This window comes from Caretta caretta, chromosome 1 (genome assembly GCF_965140235.1).
Source record: "Caretta caretta isolate rCarCar2 chromosome 1, rCarCar1.hap1, whole genome shotgun sequence".
In the NCBI taxonomy this organism is placed as follows: Eukaryota; Metazoa; Chordata; order Testudines; family Cheloniidae; genus Caretta; species Caretta caretta.
In genome coordinates, this window is record NC_134206.1 from 293,264,642 (window position 1) to 293,279,301 (window position 14,660).

Sequence of the window (14,660 nt, forward strand, 5' to 3'; positions counted from 1 at the left end):
TGGGCAGAGGACTCAGGAGGAGCAGGGGGCAGCCGCGCAGCTGGAGAGAAGCAGCGTTTTCCCCTTCAAAGTGCCACTTCTCTCCAGCCGGCTGTGCGGCCGCCTGGTGCTCCTCCTGAGTCCTCCACCCACGTTCATTGCGCTCTCGCCACCTGCACCTCCAGCTGCTCCCCTCTGCCCCCGCAGTACAGACCCCTCCCGTGCTGGCGGCACAGCGAGCTGAGGCTGCAGAGGAGGGGCCGGGGGCTAGCCTCCCCAGCTGGGAGCTCAGGGGCCAAGCAGGATGGTCCTGTGGGCCATAGGTTGTCCACCTCGGACATATAGGCTTTATATTAAACCCCACAAAAAGTTACCATAAAAAAGTTACCACATCACCTGTGGGTGAACATTTTTCACAAATCACTCACTCTATATCTCACCTATCAGTCCTTATCCCCAAAGGAAACCGGCACAACACTTTCAAAAGATGAGCCTGGGAACTTAAATTCATAACTTTGCTAGACCCTAAAAATCATGGACTGATTAGAGAAACTGGATTTATGGCTCATACAACAATTTGTCCCCTTCTAACAATCCCCCACAGCTTCCCTCCCCTTCCTTTCCTCCCTATGACTGCAGGAGCACTAATGGGCCATTTCACCTTGATTGGTCTCTTGAAATGTGTGTTAGCTACATATGCTAAACAATCTGTTTCACCTTTTATTGGCTCTGACACTCCAAGTTAGTTTCCCAGACATGTAGAAGAACACTGTATGAGCTCAAAAGCTTGTTTCTCTAAAGTTGGTCCAACAAAAGATATCACCTCACCCACCTTGTCACCACAAAAAAAAAAGTCAGCTTTCCTTTATATATCAAAGAATAATGGGCATAATTTTCCCCATCTGAAGTCACCTTTAGCCAATAATGTCTCAAAAATAATCAATACATTCTCACGCTGGTGTATCTTTCCCTCCCATCACCATGACACTATTCATCATCAAGGCCTTGGCTAAAACAAATAAGTATGCTATATCATTATATAATTTTTGCATGCTGAAAATTATCAAGCAGCAGCACTGTGGCATCCAATAAAGACAAAAAATAAAAATGTTTCCATAGTTACTTCAGTTGCTTATTTATCTTATTTAGCAAAATGCTAAATTTCATTTTTAAAAGTAAAAGCTATTTGTATTATAGTTAAAAACAGCATTTGATGAGTGATCAGATTCTACTTTTGTCTCAAACAAACCTGATCTTGTTACAATTTGCAAAAAAAGAAACTCTATTAAACTTCTAGTTCATCTATTTTTTCATCCTTGTGAAATTTGTAGATGCAACATATCTAAAACTCAGAATCTACGCCATACTCTCAAATACCATTAAATGCAGCTATTTACAGTTATAGAATATGGAAAATTGTGCATACCTATCGTATCAGCTTTACTAAATCTTCGTGTCACAATACCGTTCATGTTTCCATTTTCACACAGCTTTAATTCTGTTAGATATACTTCTACTTTGCAGTGCTTTACAAACATACCCTGTTCAACCACCTGAAAACACACCAAAAACAACAGATCAGTATCTGCTATGAATCTGAATATATTTAGATATACATACTTACATGTACTTGTTTTTAGAAACCTCCTTATGAAACTAATAAAAATTCAGTGAATATAAAAGGTACAAATTATATTAAGCCAATTATAAATGCCAAATATCAGAAATAAAATTCTTGTATAACATTTTTAGAAAACATTCAGTATCTGAAAAAGTTGAATTTTCTGACAACTATTTTTTTCTGCAAATTGTATATGTACATATGTTAATACTATACATTATATATTTACCTATTATACAAGCATGCATATGTGTATATAATCAAAATGTACATTAATAAAATTGGAAATTTTTCAGTTTTAAAATCTGTTTAGTCTGAGTTAGTTCCTTGAAATATAAGCAGCAATTTTCTAGTTCCATATATTAAACCTTGACATACAGTTAAAAATTCCTTTTTTTTTTTACTACCAATAAAACTTTAAGAACTACTGTAACAATACAGTAACAATTCTGGATATTATATAACAAACTTTTAAAACAAATATTGTACATAAGCAACAACTGCCAAACAAGTCGTTCATCTATGCTCTGGTAGTGGATATATTAGTTTTTGGCTTCATCCATGCAAGATATTTTAAAATTTGTTCTTTACATGTTTACTTTGCAATATCCACTATCAGACAGTAAAGCAGCTAGGGAAACATGCAAATTAATCAAAGTAAAATCCAGAAAAAATATTCGTGGTCACCTCTTAAATATATTTCCTTTTGATCCTTCAAAGTGTAACTGCAGTACTTAGTCAAGTAGACTGTTCTGAAAATAGCCATCAGCCTGATATATGATACATCAGACAAATACGGTAAAAAAGAAGGCACCAAATAATTACTTGGAGGGATCTGCTGTACGAAACCTGCTTAAGAGCAAGCATTACAGGAAAAATATGCATCAATGAACTATTCACCCAGTGTTTAACAATTAGCTTTGAGCTGTAATAACTACCAACTGGGGTCACATTTAACTACAATGCATCTTAACACAAGTTTAACATCTTATCTACACTGGGGTTTTTTTATCTATGCAAGGGCTGCAGTGATGTAAACTGTGATTTGCTTTGGTGCGGCTTACCCTCAGATTAAGGCAACAATGTTAAAGCATGCTGTATTATCCAAAGAGCCACACTGGGCAACATCGAGAACCTAGTACATTGCTATAATCTAAATTTAGGTACACCGCCTCAAAAAGTTTTACAACAGTGAAGAACATCGCTGCAAAGCATAAGGGATAAAAAGAAAAGTGAACAGCCAAATGGGGAGACTGCTCCCCAGAAGTCAAAGAAAAAGCATCTCCACCCCTTGCAGAAAGATTAAAGAGGAAACAGGACAGAGAAATCAATGAACGAATGGGGGGGCGGGGGGAGAGAAATGATGAAGATAAAGAGAGAAAATGTATCTGTAATTATTGCATGAAAATATATTTAACCTGATTCCCACTAATGGGACCATATATTTGAGAGAATATTGGCAAAATCTCTCTTTGAGCAACTCTAACCTAATAGTCCTGGAAGAGTGTAGTTGTGCTATTCTACTTCAACACTTATGTTATCCCTGGTACTCTATTGGTCAGTTCCTTCTAAGCATCCCCATAATAGTTACTGGTGAAAAAGGGGGGGCGGGGAGGAAAAACAACAATGCAAAATTACAGAACCTTTTGCGAACTAGGGAGGAAGGAGAGAAACTGTTTATTTACTGAAATTTATATGTATACATTGTATATATACAGAATATATATATTCTGAACATATACATTTCAGCAAATAAACAGTTTCTCTCCTTCCTCCCTAGTTCACAAAAGGTTCTGTAATTTTGCATTGTTGTTTTTCCTCCCCACCCCCCCCTTTTCACCAGTAACTATTATGGGGATGCTTAGAAGGAACTGACCAATAGAGTACCAGGGATAACATAAGTGGGTAAATAATTATCTTTGAAAAATAACCATCCTAATGTATTCTTACTCTTACAAACTAAAGTTCCATGGATGTTTCTTAAAAATAAAATAAAAAGAAAATAGGCCAGGCAGCATGTAATGATAAATAAATGCTGAGTCCATTACATACCACAAATTTAATTTCTTGAGCTCTATACCTCTCACGAAAGAGAGAGGAATCCATGAAGGCGTGAGCCTTCTTCTAGAGGTCCAGCTGGCACTTGCCCATGAAAGGTGAGCTGTCAGCATTATAGACTGGTAAATTCTGTGTTCACTGAAGTAAGGGTGAGGACCTGCTGTGCCAAAAGTCCAAGCCTCAGCCATAGAAGACTATCATCAGAAACAAGACTAGAATTATAACCAATGACTACCATAAAGTGAAGGTATTTCATATTGGCCAACTTGGAAATGGTCACAGTAACAAATATATTATTACACCTTCAATAACTGGTCCAGAATAGGATGCCTTAAAATCACTGTCCTGAAAATCCAAATTCAATCTCCAAATTAGAAGGGACCACATCTTCGCTATCTTTTATATAAAATGGGAAGAAAAACAATACTGTACAAGTACATACAAGAGTGGTTTGTGCCAAGGCTTTCTGGGCAGACTGTGCCTAAGGAATGAGCTCTCAAGCAGTCCCCAGATACGTCAGGGCCCAGAGGCAGGGTGTGCATATCCTTACTAATGTGCTCAAAACTTCAGCTGGAACAAAGGCCTCATTTTTGGCAGCAGGACAGTGCTTTGGTGCTAAAAACTGGGACACCATTAAAAGCAATCTTCTGAATAGAAGAGATTATGAGTTTATTTATCACATATGAGGAACCATTAGGTGATCTACTGGTGCCAACTTTATTAGGTCTGGAGCAGCTCTTCATTAACATTGGATTCACACTTCATAATTCACAACTATAAAAAGCTGACCTTGTCTGATTTTTTTGTATTACAATTGTGAAAAGTACACCATAGCTGATAAAATTGAGATTTTTCAGAACTAGCTTACGAGATTATTTGCACTAATGAGATTCAGCAGCCTCTAAAGTTTAAGGTTTTCTTGAAAAAATAACAGGATTCAGTTCAATGAAAAAAAGTCACCCATCCTTCTTCAGCTTTGTTCAAGGTGTTTGTGGGTTTTTTTTAATTGAGCCAATTCCTAAAACCTGAATATGAAAAAAAGCCCAAATAAGTGACTGTATTAACTAAAACAATATTAAGTTGACGTATTCATCATGGACAGGACTTTGTGAGCTCCCAATATGCAAAACTCCAATTGATTTCAACAGTGCCAATAGCGTCTGTAGGACTACATTCAGGATGATCTTAGTTTCACACTGTTTAATTTGTTTAGAGAGTACCTTGCGTGCTATTGGCTCCTGACCTTCCATCAGTGTGTACCAGCTCACTAGTTTATTCCAGCCTTCAGTTGGCAAAAGGATGTAGTCCAGCTCATCAATGAGATGCTCCTTGAGAGACTGAGAGTCCCCATCTGTGAGGAAGAGGGAGAGATTGATTTTTAATCCACCATGTTTATCATCACTGGTGTTTTTGATGTACCACTGCATTAATACTGAAAATACCAATAAAAAATGTAGTAGTTAACTGTTTCTCAGAAATATACTCTTTTCTTAGTGTTTGAAATTCTATAGCCAAATAATGTTAATATTATGACTGAATTAAAGCACCAAGATGTAATTTATAAATATTTAGGGGGAAGGGGGAAATTTTAGCAATGAAGTCTCCAATATAAGGATGGTTGGACTGCTGCAGTTTATTTCTATTAAATGAAACGGAAATAAAATCCACAACCTTTCTGGACATGCAGTTTACAGTCATCAAGATGGCATGCATCCTACATAGCACTTTGACATACAGTAATGTTCTTACTGTAAAAAATAAATCCACAACACATGAAGCAGTCCTAGAAAAAGAGAAGTTACTTACCTTATACAGTAACTAGTGTTCTTCAAGATGTGTAGTCCCTGTCTGTATTCCATTGTGAGTGAGCATGTGGCTCCATGTGCCCGAGACTGGAAGATTTTTGCTAGTCATGTCCATTGATCTGTGCTTGAGCCCTTCTCTTCCTCATGCTCCTAACCAAGGGCCTAAGAGGTAGTCTGGACCAATGGCCTCTCAATTTCCTTTTCTACCATGTATCATATCTAAAGATCGGAAGCAGAGAGGAAGGAGAGCAGGTAGCGGAATGCAGATAGGGACCACATCTTGAAAAACTTCAAGTACTGCACTGTACAACTTTCTTCTTCAAGTGTTGGTCCCTAAACATATTCCACTGTGGGCGATTGACAAGCAGTGCTTATCAAGGAGGAGGGAGCGAGGACCTCTGTGATACTACTGATTGGAGTACTTCTGTACAGAAAAATGCATCAGCTGCAGAAGCCTACACTAACTCATGGTGTCTTCAACAGGTATGCCCTGAACTCCAAGTAGCCACTTTACAGATTTCAACAATAGGAACTCTTTTAAGGGAGAGTACAGAGGCCACCTGGGTTCTAACAGAGTGAGCTCTCTCATCTTGTGATGGAGGAGTGTCTGTCAATTTGTACACAATAGAATGCATCCTAAAATCCACTTGGAAAGTCTTTGGGAGAAAACTACTTCCCCTCTCCTTTGTTCTGTGAATGACATCAGCAGTCTAGGCAATTTCCTAAATGGTCTTGTTTTTTTGGAGGCAGAATGCCACAGCTCGATGGCTGTCAAGAGTGAAGCGTTTGGTTTTCATTAGTGGCATGCGCTGTTGGGAAGAAAATAGGTAGATGGACTGCCTGATTCAGATGAAAATCAGAGATGATTTAAGGAGTAAATTTAGGATGTAGCCTCAGAGCAATTTTAGCTTTGTGAAATCAGGCCTTCCAAAAAAACATACTATCATCAAATTGATGAAGACAGAGTAGTCATCAATCAGAGTATAACAGGTGCTGATAGCTCTCTTGGCAGTTGAGAGAGACCCGAGGTCCAATACGGTAGGCATGTTGAGTCCTCTGCAATTATCTGATGGCTGTCAAGACCATGCTGAAAACCATTTTTGCACTTGGCTGTGTGGCATTTTCTAGTGGACTCTTTTCTACTATTGTTATGTATGGGCTGAATTACTTCAGAGCATGCATTTTTTAGGTTTTACACCAGAAAACAGGCTGTCAGTTAGAAGGAAGCCAGATTGGGATGCTTGACTCTGCCTCTGTCCTGGGTCAAAAAGGTCTGGAAACTGATGTATGCATGTATTGACATCTGAAGAAAGTTAGAGAACCACAACTGCCTGGGCCATCTGATAGCAATAAGAATGACCACTGTACCATTCTCCCTGATTTCCTTAGAACCTAAAGTTAATAAAAATTGATAGGAAGGTACACAGCAGTTGCTTTGACCAGAAAATTAGGAGTGCGTTTCCTCTGGAGTCTTGCCCTTGACCCCACTGGAGCAGTAGACTGCGTACTTCCTGTTGTTGGGATGCCAAAAAGGTCCCAGGATGGGGATCCCCAATGGCAAAATGCATGCTGTGCCATGGAATTAAGTAGCTCCCATTTGTGGTTCTAAGAGAAGGATCTCCTGAGGCTGTCGACTAAACATGTTGTACATTTCTGGCAGATGTACTGCTAATGGGGTGATCCAGTGGCAAATACACCAGTTTCAAAGTTTTACAGCCTCAATAGATCTTGCTCCCACTTGTTTCTTGGTGTAAAACACTGTTCATATGTCTGACATCAGATGAATATGTAGGGGCTGAATGATGGGGTGAAAATGCTTGCATGATTCGCATATTGCCCGCAGTTCAAGCAGGCTTAGATAGGTCCAGGAGTCCTGTGGAGATCATGTTCCTCGAGCTCATTTGGGGGGGCAGGGGAAGGGGAGACACCCCAGCCTAACAGGGGACATCTCCCCCACAACTCATTCTCCCACCATGATAGAAAAGCTTGGATCTCAGGCACATGAAGTACATGTGCACCTACAGTGGAATACATATGGGGACCAACAGACAAAGAACAACCAGAAGATATAGGAGACACCAGGCAAGAAAATGTGCAAGCAAGTTCCATTATCAGAAACACTTTTTTTAAAATTTCAATTATGAAAGGGTTTTCTTTTGATTTAAAACATGTCATGCAATATTATTAATTATACATTCTACAAATATATTAGAAATTAGACATTACACGTTATAAGGTTCTACAAATACATTAGAAGCAAGAGGAAAACCAAGGACAGGGTAGGCCCATTACTCAATGATTGGGGGGGGGGGGGGGGAAGGACAGAAAATGTGGCAATGGCAGAGGTGCTTAATGACTTCTTTGTTTTGGTTTTCACCAAGAAGGTTGGTGGCGATTGGATGTCTAACATAGTCCATGCCTGTGAAAATGAGGTAGGCTCAGAGGCTACAATAGAAAAAGAACAAGTTAAAATTACTTAGCCAAGCTAGATGTCTTCAAGCCACCAGGGCCTGATGAAATGCACCCTAGAAGTCTCAAGGAGCTAACTGAGGAGATATCTGAGCCATTAAAGATTATCTTTGAAAAGTCATGGAAGATGGGAGAGATTCCAGATGACTGGAAAAGGGCAAATATAGTGCCAACCTATAAAAAGGGAAATGAGGACAATCTGGGGAATTACAGACCAGTCAGCTTAACTTCTGTACCCGGAAAGATAATGGAGCAAATAATTAAGCAATCAATTTGAAAACACATAGAAGATAATTAGGTGATAAGTAACAGTCAGCATGGATTTGTCAAACACAAATCCTGTCAAACCAAACAGATAGCTTTCTTTGACAGGGTAACCAGCCTTCAGGGTGGGAGCAAAAGCAGTAGACTTGGTATATCCTGACTTTAGTAAAGCTTTTGATGCTGTCTCACGTGACCTTCTCAAACAAACCAGGGAAAAGCAACCTAGATGGAGCAACAAGGTGGGTGCAAAACTGGTTGGCAAACCATTCCCAGAGAGTACTTATCAGTGGTTCACAATCATGCTGGAGGGACATAACAAGTGGGGTCCTGCAGAGATCAGTTCTGGGTCCGTTTCTGTTCAATATCTTCATCAATGATTTAGATAATGGTATAGAGAGTACATTTATAAAGTTCGCGGACAATACCAAGCTGAGAGGGGTTGCAAGTGCTTTGGAGGATAGGATTAAAATTCAAAATGATCTGGACAAATTAGAGAAATGGTGTGAAATAAATAGGATGAATGAAATTCAATAAGGACAAATGCAAAGTACTCCATTTAGGAAGGAACGATCAGTTGCACACATACAAAATGGGAGATGACTGCCTAGGAAGGAGTACTGCAGAAAGGGATCTGGGGGTCATATTGGACCATAAGATAAATATGAGCCAACAGTGTACCACTGTTGCAAAGAAAGCGATCATCATTCTGGGACGTATAAGCAAGAGTGTTGTAAGCAAGACATGAGAAGTAATTCTTTCACTCCACTCCGCACTAATTAGGCCTCAACTGGAGTACTGTGTCCAGTTCTGGGCGCCGCATTTTGGGAAAGAGGTGGACAAATTGGAGAAAGTCCAGAGAAAAGCAACAAAAATGATTAAAGGTCTAGAAAACATGACCCTATGAGGGAAGATTGAAAAAACTGAGTTTGTTTATTCTGGAAAAGAGAAGACCGAGAGGGGACATGATAACAGTTTTCAAGTACATAAAAGGCTGTTACTAGGAGGAGGGAGAAGAATTGTTCTTCTTAACCTCTGAGAATAGGACAAGAAGCAATGGGCTTAATATGCAGAAAGAGAGGTTTAGGTTGGACATTAGGAAAAACTTCCTGTCAGGTAGGTTCAGCCCTAGAATAAATTGCCTAGGGAGGTTGTGGAATCTCCATCACTGGAGATTTTTAAGAGCAGGTTAGAGAAACACCTGTCAGGATGTGATGTCCCTTCATCTGAACGTACTGCAGAAAGTAAACCAATAAAATTAGATTTAAATATACTCGTCTTTAATAATCTAGATACTAATCAATCAGATGAGGAAACTAGGTTTTGTGAAATATGGTTCATCCCATGGTGTCCTTTTAACCCAAAGCAGGGCGCACAGAGAAAGAGGAAGAGTCCATAAAAATCTAATTCTTCCTCATGTCTGCCTTTCCCTTGAAGTTGTATTTAAAACAAAATTCTTGTTATCTTATGGAGAAAAAGTTACATTTCTCTCAAAAAATAAAAAGAGAAGGAGCACACATCACAATAAGTATCAAAACCTTTAGTTTTATTTTTCACTTAGATTGTATTTTTATAATCATCTCAAGTTTTGTCTCTCTGCTTACAAATATAAAGTAGCATATTTTTGCGCCAATTAGTCTGTACAAAGATGATATATCCGCTTTCGGGTGTCAGCTGGGGTCCCAGGGACGGACCACTTACGTCAGCAGCTGTATTGCCCCACAGCAAGAGTTTATGGGACCGCCTCTCTTGGCAGCAGTGCTGCCCAGTGGCAAGAATCTACGGGGCCACCTCTCCTGGTGGCGAGAGTACGTGGGGCTGCTTGTCCTGGCATGTATCACCCAGTGGCGAGAGTCTATGAGGCCCCCTCTTCTGGTGGCAGTATCGCCTGGCAGCAAGTGCGGGAAAGGTAGGGAAACCCTGGCCCACCCTACTCCATCGGGTTCCAACCCAGGGCTCTCTGAAATCAATTACTCTGTTGCAGGGTTCAGGTCTCCGTGTACCCAAATACTTCCTCTGGGTTGCTTCCCACCCTTGGTCCCAGCTCTGGAATCTCCTTTGCTGGCACCAGCTCATCTTCTCCTTTGGACTCTGCAGTCGACTGGGATCCTCTGGCACAGTCAGGGTATTCAGAGTTGGTGGTTCAGAATCCCAGCCGCTGTTCAGCAGGGGCCTGCAGCACATGTATGCTCACCTCCTCAGCCAGTCCAGACTTAGCTGCTTCCTTTTATATGCTTCCTCCACTGGGGGCATCTTCAGCAAGAGTGTGGGGGCATGACTCGGGCCCACAGCAATTTGTTAACCCCTGTGTTGCCAATGGGGGGTTGGTACACCCCATAACACTATAAAATTATTGATTTTGATAAAAAGAAATTGTCTGCTCTCACCCCTAAAAAAAAAAAAAAGACCTTTTAAAATAAAAACCCAAAACTTCTAAATAAGCTCTACTCTGATGTCCATTGGCAAGGAAACTTTTGATTATAAATTCTGAGTACAAGTTTTAATGATGTCTCATTTCCTGATTGACAGCAGTGTCTGTGAGGATGCCTAGTGATGCAGACTGGAAAACAGCCAGCAGGATCTCAGCTGCTATCTCACACCCTGCCCAGAAGTAAAAAAAATCCTTCTCCAAAGCTCCAGCAAACTCCTTTCCCCACAAGCACTCAGTCTCTGTAGCTTATGCCGGCAAGGGAACAGTTAGTGCACAGAGAATTCAAAAGGAAGACAGCAATGAGGTATTCCTGCTGCTCCAATCACAAGGGCAATGGAGATGCATCCTTGCCTCCTTCTACAGACCTTTCCTCATTCTAAAAGCAGCAATCCTCCCCACCCCTGCTAGTAGTTCTGCAGCATGTGCACATACAGGTGACAGAATGTGAGAGGTGTTGCCTTTGGTTCACAGACAGGGGGAGAGTGCTCCTTGCGATCATCACTGGCAGCTCTGAGAAGGTCAAAAAGTACTAATAAAGTAGAATGCAACCTTTGCAGGACCACAGACTACATGGCTACTTGTCAGGAGCCAGAGGACATGATGTAATTTTCATATATGTTTTCATAGGATTTTAGGCAGCAAAACTCTCAAAAATTAACTGGTAAGAAAAATTTAATAGAAAAAAATACCAGAGTAGGGTTTAGTAGGCATTAGTTATGAAGAACTGGTTTACAGAAAACATAGAATCATAGAAACGTAGGGCTGGAGGGGACCCTGAAAAGTCATCAAGTCATGCCCCTTGTGCTGTAGCAGGACCACATAAATCTACACCAGGGATCAGCAACCTTTCAAAGAAGAAGAGCTATTTTTTTGTTTCTGCCTTTGACCAGAATATTCTGAGAGCCGCATCACACGCAAAGCTACTTGTAGAGTTAGAATTTATCAACTAATAATAATGGAACATATTAAAGTTATTACCACTCACCAATACTTTTAATGCGACTTCTGCCGTTTGAATTTGAATATAAATAGGAAGGGGCTCCGGGCTGGGACAGAGGGTTGGGAGGGAGGGGGTGCAAGGTGCAGGCTCTGGCTGGGAGGCGCTATAAAAACTCCATGGCCTACCTGTGCCACAACAACTGTTTTTCCGCATATAAAAGCCTGGGCTGGCATTAAGGGGTAGCAAGCAGGGCAACAGCCCCATGCCACAGCGGGCATTGCAAAGCTAAGTTGCTCAGGCTTCGGCTTCAGCCCCAGGTGGTGGGGATCGGAGCCCCGAACTGCAGTCCTACATGGCATTGGATTTCTGCCCTGGGCCTTAGCAAGTCTAACACCAGCCATCCTTGGCAGACTCCCTGAAACCTGCTCGTGGGCCCCAGACCCCTGGTTGAGAACCACTGGATCTAGACCTACCATTGTTCTGATCTGTTATGAGATTTCTTATGAAAAAGGGGATTTTTAACATTACACAATCTACAAAGCAAAGATAACTGCGTATAATTACATATTTTGGGGGCGAGGGAGTATCACAGTTTACTATAAGGTTACACTATACTTTTCTGCAGTCACTGAAAGTGACAATAAATTTACACTACCAGAAATTACCACTATCAGTAATAGTTGTAGTAGTATCAGTTTTTATAAACTTTTCTTTTTAAATTGATCCTAATTTAGGCAGTGATAAAGGAATGTTAAATTATCCCATTTTCATTTTGGAAACTTCTTTAGACAGTCAGAAAACCGTACAATACATCTTGCTCATGTGCTCAGAGGTCTTATGGCTTGTTTACATGAGGAAGATGCACCTGTTTAACTAAGGGTACTGCTACACTGTACACTGCTTTTGACAGCATGTAGAATAAGTAAGCATGTAGACCCCCTAGCACAGGTATAACTAGCAATGAGGCATGGCTTAAGTGAGTAAAGACACACCTGAAGGTTGCGGGCATTACATACCCTACATGGCTCTCTATTTGCCCAAGCCATACCTCCCTGCCTTTGCTGCTATTAGCCGTATAGCATTCCGCTGCATTTCCACTGCTGGAGCCTTTCCCCTGTGCAAGAAAAGACTCTGTCAACAGGGAACGACTCTGGCAAGAGGACGCAATGGGGAAAAGCCTGGACAGTTCTCCATTGCAGAGCCTTTCCCGCTGCACGGAAAGACTCTGGCAGGGGTGAAAGGCTGTGCCAGCTCCCTGTCATTGGAGCCTGTCCCCACCACAGGGGCAGAGGGAAAAGGGTCCGCCAGCTCCCAACTGCTGGAGCCTTTACCCACTGAGGGGAAAGGCTCTGGAGGGGGAGAAGATCAGGGAGCACTTGGGAAGGCTCAATTGTTCCTTGCCAGGGTGAAAGGTTCTGGCACCAGAGAGCTGCTAAAGCTTTTCCCGCAACGTCTCCTCCATGCCAGAGCCTTTCACTGACATGTGCTACACACTGCAGTATGGACGCAGCAGGGTTTTCACAGAGGCTTGTAGCTACATGTATCTTAAACGCTGCTGCCAGTGGCATGTAGTGCAGACATAGCCTCAAGGTGTAATTTTAACACAATTTAGTTTATACCAGTGCAAAAGGATGCGTGAACATTTCAGTCTTGCTTAAATCAATTAGGAATCAATTTAAGCAAAATGAGATAAGCCTGTTTTAAATTAGAGTGTATGCACAGCATTTTGCACTTTAAAAATGTTTTATGTAGAAGCAGTGCAACTTCTGAATGCATTCAAGGGCTTATATTAGTGAACTTGCACTGAGTTCATCAACTTCTGTGGCTGATTCAAAGCTATCCTTAAGCTAATCAGACAGAAAATCAAAAGAACCTTGCATGTTATCAAATACTGATATTACCATAACAGAGGCCACAGCTAGTATTATAAAAATCCAAATTTATGAACTGTAATAAATCATTAAGAATATTGGTACCCCATCACTGTCTGTGAACAAAATATGTTTACATTAACTAAATGTTAATGAAGATAAATTGTTTTTGTAATTGAAAGTTACCAAAGATACATATATAAAATTGTTCAAGGAATACAAAGTGGGATTTATTACTGTAACAGATTAAAATTACTAAAAGTACTAAAAATTTAAGTTTACATCTTTATTCCATGTAAATATTAATAAATTACCTTTGAGAAGTCCAGAATTATCAATGGGACCAGGGTACACATTCTGATCCCCCATCTGGTATTTGTCCCAGCTGTCAAACCCAACATATTTTTTCCACTGTTTGAACCAGCGACTATCCACTAAATACCTTGAAAAGGGAAAACACAGAATTACTGGCAAATCTGAAGCATAGTTTTAGTACTTTAATATGATTGACATAAAATAAGGTAGGATAGTTGGAAGTGAATTATTCTGACTCAAGGGGCACCATCAATCTGAAATCTTAAAAGTGTTTGTGTGCGTGTGTGTCTATATATGCACTCGCAGATACCTAAAGTCACCCTGCCAATCATTCCACAGGCTCCCAATCTCTTAATTTTAGTAATATTAAGCATTACAACAGCACGTTCAAATTTTCAGACACAGGTATTATTTATAAGTTGATAGCGTCGCTTTATAGTATTGCAAAATGCCTTCCTATCAAAAACCGTCAACACAGAGGCCTTACAAAATAGACAAACGTTTATCAGAAGATACACAAAAATTACCAGCAGGAGAGTGAGTTTGTGTGTGTATGGGGGTGGGGGGGATGTGAGAAAACCTGGATTTATGCAGGAAATAGCCTGACTTGATTATGTAAAGAGTTGTCACTTTGGATGGGCTAGCACCAGCAGGAAAGTGAATTTGTGTGGGGGGGTGGAGGGTGAGAAAACCTGGATTTGTGCTGGAAATGGCCCACCTGTTGATCACTTTAGATAAGCTATTACCAGCAGGACAGTGGGGTGGGAGGAGGTATTGTTTCATATTCTCTGTGTATATATAAAGTCTGCTGCAGTTTCCACGGTATGCATCTGATGAAGTGAGCTGTAGCTCACGAAAGCTCATGCTCAAATAAATTGGTTAGTCTCTAAGGTGCCACAAGTACTCCTTT

At 40.7% G+C, this 14,660-nt stretch overlaps 1 protein-coding gene across 7 annotated transcripts in view; it reads right to left on the bottom strand.

Moving 5' to 3' along the window:
• The window catches only part of USP15 (ubiquitin specific peptidase 15), a 138,573-nt gene that overhangs the window by 90,760 nt on the left and 33,153 nt on the right, over positions 1-14,660 (bottom strand). For all 7 annotated transcript variants that reach the window (XR_007354603.2, XR_007354602.2, XR_007354604.2 and 4 more), the window contains exons 2-4: positions 13,750-13,877; positions 4,879-5,009; positions 1,406-1,532 (exon numbers count right to left, since the gene is read on the bottom strand). Coding sequence is in view for 4 of the 7 variants with exons in the window: in XM_048835942.1 (XP_048691899.1) it covers positions 1,406-1,532; positions 4,879-5,009; positions 13,750-13,877 (386 nt within the window). In the remaining 3 variants the exon portion in view is untranslated. The remainder of the gene's footprint in view (positions 1-1,405; positions 1,533-4,878; positions 5,010-13,749; positions 13,878-14,660) is intronic.